The 8,534-nt window shown below is 36.3% G+C and overlaps 1 protein-coding gene across 5 annotated transcripts in view; it reads right to left on the bottom strand.

The window, feature by feature from the left end:
* LOC109205339 (inactive protein kinase SELMODRAFT_444075-like) overlaps window positions 1-7,779 on the bottom strand; it is an 8,711-nt gene extending 932 nt beyond the window's left edge. The window contains exons 1-9 of one of the 5 annotated variants that reach the window (XM_019368047.1): window positions 7,421-7,779; window positions 4,254-4,596; window positions 3,553-3,707; window positions 3,376-3,470; window positions 2,195-3,219; window positions 1,695-1,855; window positions 640-716; window positions 404-551; window positions 141-290 (exon numbers count right to left, since the gene is read on the bottom strand). In XM_019368047.1, the coding sequence (XP_019223592.1) occupies window positions 141-290; window positions 404-551; window positions 640-716; window positions 1,695-1,855; window positions 2,195-3,219; window positions 3,376-3,470; window positions 3,553-3,707; window positions 4,254-4,434 (1,992 nt within the window). In that variant the 5' untranslated portion in view covers window positions 4,435-4,596; window positions 7,421-7,779. Of the gene's footprint in view, window positions 1-140; window positions 291-403; window positions 552-627; window positions 717-1,694; window positions 1,856-2,194; window positions 3,220-3,375; window positions 3,484-3,552; window positions 3,708-4,253; window positions 6,657-7,420 lie in introns of those variants that run through there. The other 4 variants (XM_019368048.1, XM_019368049.1, XM_019368050.1 and 1 more) reach the window with 4 other exon arrangements.
* Window positions 7,780-8,534: the final 755 nt, after the last annotated feature.

Below are 8,534 nucleotides of genomic sequence, written 5' to 3'. Positions count from 1 at the left end.
AATAAGAAAGCAATAGATCAACCGCGTAACAGCTCGACGCATATAGTTAGCTTCCAGATATAGATGCTTTTGTAGCAAAAACAAACAGTTCTTTCGCAAGTTTCCGTTTTTGGACAGCAAACTTCAGTATAATCTCTTACCTGGGACATCCTCGGCCTTGAATGAGGGTCCCGTCGAATGCATAATGAAGCACAATGTAGCATGCCATGAATCTCCTGCTCCAAGTAGCAGTCCCCTAGACATGGGTCGATGAGTACAGAGATGGCACTCTTTCGCAGCAGAGGACGTGCCTGGTCCATTTGGAATATAAGGATAAACTATTAGAACTCTACACCATTAAAGCACGGGCATATAAGATTTTGATGCGACCATAAAACACAAGAAAAACTTAAAGAACTCATACCCACTCACTGAGGGACTGTTGGCCCTTGGGGCGATTAATGTCTATAGCTTTTCTTCCGGTAACAAGTTCCAATAGTACTACACCAAACGAGTAAACATCAGCTTTTTCAGTTATTTGACCACTTTGAGCATATTCCGGTGCCAAGTATCTGAACAAGAAAAATCAAATCAATTAAAAGGCTGAAAGATAGTGTTAGTCGGGGCCAACTGTGTTATGTTTCATACTTAGTTATTTACCCAAATGTTCCGATTACTCTTGTATCAACACCTAAGTCCCCTTCTGGCTGCCACCTCGCCAGTCCAAAGTCTCCAACCTATATCACAAGGAAAAAATGAAGAGGGGACCTAAAAACTAAAGGATGAAAGAAGAGAATAATACACGCAAGTCAGAACAAGCAGACAGTTCATTTTGTGACCAATTTTAGACAAAAAACAGCCTACTACATTTTAAAGACGAATTACTTCAGATTTTTGCGAGTAACATTTCCCCTTCCATTATGTTTGAAAACAACAACTATTACTACTACTATGCCGCAATTTCAAACAAGTTGAGGTCAACTAAAAGAATCCTCACTAATCATGTTCCCATTTAAATTCATCTCGGGTCAACATTACACAAAATAAAAATAAAAACAAAAATACCCGAAGTTCTTTATATTTCCTACTGGCATAAGGATCTCTAATAGGACTAAAAGAGTCCTAGATAGCATATGACCTGAAGTAAGCATATTAACAAGATTAAAATATCTTCTCAACTAATTGGTATCGCCTATATATATGTCCTTTTTTTCCATTGAACTTCACATCCATCTTAAAAATTGTATCTTTGCGACACTCATCTTGTGGATGTGTTGGACTTAAGCAGCTCAACATTTACTCCTATATACCATTACTGGTCTTATAACTGTAGGAATCCTCCTATCACATAACACCCATGTAGCACTTCTCCAATTCAACCATCTGATTTTGATTCTATGTGTAGGTCTTCATCTATCATTTCATTCTCTTGGAACATAGTCTTATATTTGAATTGCTCGCATTTAGGCACCATAATCTCATCTAATCTCACCTCGACTTTACTCTTTTTTGTGCTAACTAAACTTGTAGTGCATGTATTCAGTCTTACTTCTACTTATCCTAAAAACCTTACTTTCCAGAGTACTTCTCCTTAGAGAAAAAGATTTACAAGATCATCTAAACCTTATAACTTTTAAAGAAATAAAAGAGGGCCAAAACATGACCAGAGAATTTTGTAAAAAGATAAACATAAAGTGTACAAGAGCAACACACACCAATGGTTCAAAATCATGAGTTAGGAGGATATTATTTGGCCGCAAGTCACGATGAACAATACAACCTACTCTGCACTCCTCGTGCAGGTATCTCAATCCTCGAGCAGCTCCGACGGCAATCTTTTGACGTGCTGGCCAATTTAATGGATGTCCATTACGTCCTGCAGGTTGGAGAAATTCATTATCAACAAATAAATATGGGTTGCAGAATTTGTGACAGGTTCCTAAGCTTTGGTGTTCCCTATTTACTCCACACATGAGCAAAGAATATAGTTCTCATAATAATAGACCAGATATAGTGATTTAGATTTAGCAAAGAATATAGTTCTGATAATAATCGACAGATTTTTGTAGACAGGAGTTACTTGTGGAAATGGAACCACACTAGAAATAAAGGCTTCAATTTTTACTCAATTAAAGCATTTGAATGTCACACATTGAGAAAGACATGAGATGTAAAGAGGATTGAGAGATAAACACAGGAGTGGAGAGGTTGGTACCATAAAGGTGAGAATCTAAGGAGCCATTGCAGATGTATTCATAAACTAGCAACCTTCTTCCATCCTCCACACAGAAGCCGATCAGCATCACAACATTTCGATGCTGAGCACAGCTCAGGACCTCCACCTCAGAGCAAAATTCAAGGTCGCCCTGCGAACTAGCCGATTTGTGTTGTTTGACTGCTATGACTTGTCCATCTGGTAAGTGTCCACGATGTACAGAACCATATCCACCCTCAGCCAAAAAGTTAGCTTGTGAAAATCCACCAGTAGCACGTTCGAGCTCAGAATAAGTGAACCACCTAGGTGGTTTTCCAAATACAGGCGCCTTGTGTTGGCATATTGAACAAAGTGGAGGAGGATCAGCAGGAGAATTTTTGGTTAATGACATCATTTTTCTCATATTATTGTTTCCTTCCAGATCATGTCTTTCTTTCTTTAGACGAACTCCAGGGTCCTGATCACGTCCAAATGATTTCTCCGGGGTAACATCGTGCTTCAACTTTAGCAATGTGCCTTTGGATCTCGGTGAGTCTTTCTTTAAGAAACTTGAATACTCCTTTGCTGCAATGAGAATGTCTTGCATCCATTGGTGGGAACATATGCTTGTTGTAGGAGAACTTAGCTTTTCACTATCTGTGTCAGAATCAGATTCATCTGAATAATGATTGCATTTATGCGAAAAGCTCTTCTTCATATCCCAATTGATCTCAGTGAAGAAAAGTGGAGAGGCCCCTAAGTCTAGACTGGAAATTGAGGATGTCCCAGCGTCAGTTGTGGTGAATGATGAATGCTCTGGACTACTTGCTGGAGTCACGTTTGGCACCCGAATCTCATTCCAGGGATCATCAGACTTTTCACCTAAATGTTTTGAAGAAGCTCGTGACCTACGGGAGAGTTCAGTGTCAGTGTTAGGCGATCCAATGAAATTCAACCTAAGCACTTTTGGTTGAGAATTTTTCATCTGAACAATACTGCAGTCCAGTTGTTGTTCCATACATATTCTGGCCTCTTTTTTCATCCTCCTGAACATGAGTCATCAAGGAGATATGCATTTAGCACAAACCAGATTCAAATCAAACATCATGCACCAAGAGAAACTAAACACCTACAATCTAATCAGATGCAAAACACAAAGTACTTATGCATGCAAACATGAAATAAGATTTACACTGTATTACTTATCCAACACCACCCATCGTGTCTGAACTCTCCTGGCTTCAACAGCCACTACTCCAGACTGCGACCCAGAAATGACTTTGACCTTCACCTTTATCTGTGAAATAGAACTGTATGATGTTTGAATCCCATGTGTTCCTTGAAGGAACTATGATTTCAGAATTAGATGTATCACTTACTTTATCTGGATCATAAATATCATGAAGTTGAAGCAACATTTGAGTGCATGATTCTGTAATGAAGTCCTTCTGATCTAAAGTTGTTCCAGACAATGATCTCCAGTTGCTAGTCGTGCAATCACTGTTAAATCTAGGAAAACCCCAAAGCCTTTTACCTGAAAGTGTAGTTCAAGTCACTTTAACATATTGGTCTATAGCAAATGAAAGGACAAATGACAAAGACTGAAGAAACTAGAAACACACGTGAAACTAGCCTAATTCTTGCGCGGATCAAGTTAAACAGGACAATGACATGAATCAAGGCTTGAGCTAGCAATGGCTCTACAAATTCTGGAAGAATATGCCTATTCATTATCAGGAAAAACGGTGAAGTTTCGCTTAGTTAAAGACACAAAGACAGGTAGCAAGCAGGGATTTTGGCCAAACCACCTATAAAGTAGAAGGATTGATGTCTGGCATAAACTAAGTAAAAAGGGCAGCCCGGGGCACTAAGCTCCCGCTATGCGCGGGTCCGGGGAAGGGCCGGACCACAAGAGTAAGCAGCCTTATCCTACTGTTTCCACGGCTCGAACCCATAACCTCTTGGTCACACGGCAGCAAGTTTACCAGTTACCACATAAACTAAAAAGTATACTCATAAAAGCATTTTTAACACAACTAGTAGTATGTAAATGCATGCTAGGGAAGTAGATAAAGTTTACTTGAGCTATGAGGAGGAATGAGCACGAGCAGCTTAACAGAATCTCCAGGTTGAACCACGTGAGTTAATGCCCAGATAAAGGCACTTCTTGATATATCTCTTGAAGCTTTGACAGCAACAAGCACCACTCTCTTTCCCACATCCAAGCTTCTATTAGTCCCACTCTTCTCTCGCAGATTCATCTCAATCCTAACCTCTAAAAAGTTCAATTCTTGATTATTCCTCAGAAACCCATTTCAGCAAATATTTTTTTGCCCAAAATAACAAAAAGATTCCTCCTTTAGACTGCCACTTGCTAAGTTTATAAAACAGACCAAAGTCCAAGATCAAGAATTGGACTGTAACTGAAGAAATGAGGAAAGTATGAGCCAGAAACAGAACAGAAGCGAGGTGTCATGATTTTCTGGGGTTAAGTAAAAAGGTAAAGCAGAAAAATCCAAAAGCAGCCAGCAATTGCAGGCTTGATTTATCGCATCATTTTTCAACAGGAATTCAATTATTGAGATAATCAAATACGAAAAAACAAGAGAGAGGTGCCGAACAAAGAATTGATAAAAAGCGCATCAAAGGAATGGAAGACAAAGACAGTGAAAGGTAAACGAACGTTGAATTAACACTCGTATTCCAGCGACCCCACAAATTAGACAGCAGCAGATGAAAAAGTCTATATACTCTTTACTAATTGAATCAACCATGGCTACACTCCAAGAATATTACGTCGTAGTGTCAACAGCAGCAGCTTCATTTTCTTTTTCCTAATAGTACAAACTTTAAGATTAAAAAAAACGGAAAAAGTCCTAATATGTCCATGTACTATACGAAATTGAGCACATTTGTCATTCGTTAATACTTTGGCACATATATGCCCTTACCGTCTCATAGTTGGTCCATATATGTCCTTGTACTATACGGAATGGAGCATATTTGCCCTTCGTTAATACTTTAGCCCATATATATCCTTGTTGTCAATTAGTTGATCCATATATGACCTTTTCGAAACGTAATCCACCCAAACTAATTAGCTCTTTCGGTAACTATACTAAAGTGCATTACGAATACTATTTCCTTTTTATTAGTTTTTCTCTTTACCTTTATATTTTCTTACTTCTTTTTTCTTTTCTTCTATTTTTTTTCCCTTTTCTTTCTCCCATATCCGATTTTCTCCATTGCCGATGCCTTCTCCATTTTTGTCACTAATTTCACATGTCAAAACTCATAAATTGTTGCTAATTTTACTATCACAAACCCCACAGGTTCTTCTGACCGGAAGGAAATTAAAATTGTCGGAGAAATTTCTACCTTCACCAAAAATTAACCAAATTAGCACCACCGGAAAAAAAAAAATTGGTGGTGTTAATTTGGTTAATTTTTCGGTGGTGTTAATTTGGTTAATTTGGTGAAAGTAGAAATTTCTCCGACAATTTTCATCTCCTTCCGGTCAGAAGAACCTATGGGGTTTGTGATAGTAAAATTAGCAGGAATTTATGAGTTTTGTCAAGTGAAATTGGTGACAAAAATAGAGAAGGCATCAACAATGGGAAAACTAGATATGGGAGAAAGAAAAAGGAAAAAAAAGTTGAAGAAAAGAAAAAAGAAGAAAGAAAAGAGAAAGGTAAAGAAAAAATTAAAAAGTACTAATAAAAAGAAAATGGTGTTCGTAATGCACTTTAATATAGTTAACGAAAGAGCTAATTAGTTTGAGTGGATTCCCTTTCGAAAATGGCATATATGGACCAACTATGTGATAACAAGTACATATATGAGCTAAAGTATTAACGAAGGGCAAATATTCTCCATTTCGTATAGTACAAGGGCATATGTGGACCAACTATTTGACAGTAAGGGCACATATGTACTAAAATATTAACGAAGGGCAAATGTGCTCAATCTCGGCATATTAGGACCTTGTCCGGAAAAAAAAGAAAAAGGCGCTCGTAGGTGTGGAATATTTCTATTAGCTTGAGCTCTTCAACTTCAGCATAGATAGTAATGTAGTATGATTTGAAAACGAGTTGTACTAATTTTAAAATAAAATAATAATAAGATTATTTAAAATTATTTTATCTGTTATGCTTTTGGGCCTTAGCAAATATGGGAATTTTTATATTTTTATACACTATATGAAACTATATTACTCTCCCTATTTAAGTTTTACTATAATTATATTTTATATACCCAATTACCATTTATGTACATTTTAAGGGAATTAATGATAATAATTAGTGTCCTAAAATTATTCTAACATATCTTCCACTCCCCCACGTTTCTTTCTCTACATCCCACCCCCCTCCCCACGTATCTTGCACAAGAGAGCAGCAAATCTACCACTGACAACTATTAAAAAGCTTTGAAACTTTGAATTCGAATTTGGGTTTTCAAAAAACATTGTTTGTTTGGGTTGGATGTTGTTGCAAAGAATTGAGAATTCTCTCTACGTCTCTCTCTATCTCTCAATCCCAAATTTCAGTAATGTAAAGCAAAGGAAAAGAGAGCAGCAATTCCACCACTGACAGCCATTAAAAAGCTTTGAAGCTTTGAATTCGAATTTGGGTTTTCAAAAATCATTATTTGTTTGGATTGGGTGTTGTTACAAATAATTGAAAATATGGTTTGGAGTTTATATCTCAATTTTGAGGGATTTTGGTGAAAATTAGACTTGATTTTGGCTTAATTTCAGATTGAAACTCGAAGAAGATATGGCATACATTATACTACAGAAATTGTAGTAAAATAGTTGAACAACATTGTATGAAAATTATATTTAAGTTGTATGATATTGTAGTTGTATATAACTGAGTAGAAATAATGTATGCAAATTGTAGATAAGTTATAAATAAGTTGTATCATGTATAATTAGTTGTATGGAATTTATTTTTACTATGTATAAATCAGATACAAAATATACAAAAGACATATTGTATAAAATTTGTATTTAAGTTGTATGTTATTGTAGTTGTATTTAACTGGGTAGAAATAATGTATGAAAGTTGTAGATAAATTGTATAATATATAATTAATTGTATGAAATTTATTTTTACTATGTATAAATTAGATACAAAATATACAAAAGACATATTGTATAAAATTTGTATAAAAATTATTTCTACCCAGTTAAATACAATTGCAACTTAAAATAAACTTCAACAATGGCTAAGATCTTATCTGGACCTTCTAATAAAGGCTCCGTTTCTTGTGCTAAAAGGGCAAAATTTTACAAGTTCCGAAATCTTTTTCGCGGAGGAGTTTTTCTGCAACGCCTAATAATCTTTCTGCTTCAGCTCTGCTTGTAGTCGTATGATGTTCCATTTTTTTTTTTCAGGGGAATTTTTTGCAGTTTTGTTTTTTGGGTTTGATATGAAAATGGGAACGGAGAAAATGAAGGACGATTTTGGGAAGGGGGAAGGGATTAGGGGTTGGGGTTTTGGGGGTGCGTGGTGTTACTGTGGAGAGTGTGTAGAGTGCAAATGTTGTCGTTTTAGGACCAAATGAAATGAGAGTTGCATAAACGTTTATCTCAACATTGTAATGAGGTTTGAATGCAAGTATTTTGATTATGGATAATATTTAATGTGAAGCCACAAATAATGGAAGATCGGGAGAGAAAGGGGAGAGAGGAGAAAAAAAAGGAAAATAGTGGAATTAAATCCCTTAATTGAAGGCACTAATAATGGATTGAGAGCCTTTTAAGGTGGAATGTATATATTTTGCAAACAAAACATGTATAGGTAGGATAATTAGCTAAACATGGACATTAAGGGTAATAAAGTTTCCAATAGTGTATAGGAATGAAAAAATCTCTATTTATATTGCCATTAACAGACGAGAAAATTTTTACTCAATATTCCATCCGGTCCACAATAAGTGACCAATTTACTTTTTTATTTTGGTCCAAAATAAGTGTCCATTTATATATTCAAGACAAAATTCAGTTTGTTTTTCCAAAATTATCCTTATGTATGTATCCTTAAAAAGTATTTTACTCCTCATATTAAATTATGCTGCAACATTTAATTAAGGGTAGTTTCTATGGGTCGAAATCTGGACAGACAAGAATCCGCATGAAGAGGAACGGCAAAAAGTCACTTGGGCCGAAGTCGTATCCATACAACGCTATAACGACACGCACCTCGGCCACGGCCGAGGTCGTGTATTCAGAATGCTTGAACGGCGAATTGGATGTTACGGCATTTCAGAGGGTCAACCAGTAATACAGTCAAATGACTTAGGTGCTTTGGGTAAATGAGAATACCTGGTATATAAACTAAGTGTGAGAAGAAAAAGA

This window comes from Nicotiana attenuata, unplaced genomic scaffold (genome assembly GCF_001879085.1).
Source record: "Nicotiana attenuata strain UT unplaced genomic scaffold, NIATTr2, whole genome shotgun sequence".
Taxonomy (NCBI): domain Eukaryota; kingdom Viridiplantae; phylum Streptophyta; class Magnoliopsida; order Solanales; family Solanaceae; genus Nicotiana; species Nicotiana attenuata.
This window is presented reverse-complemented; position numbering and strand designations above follow the sequence as displayed.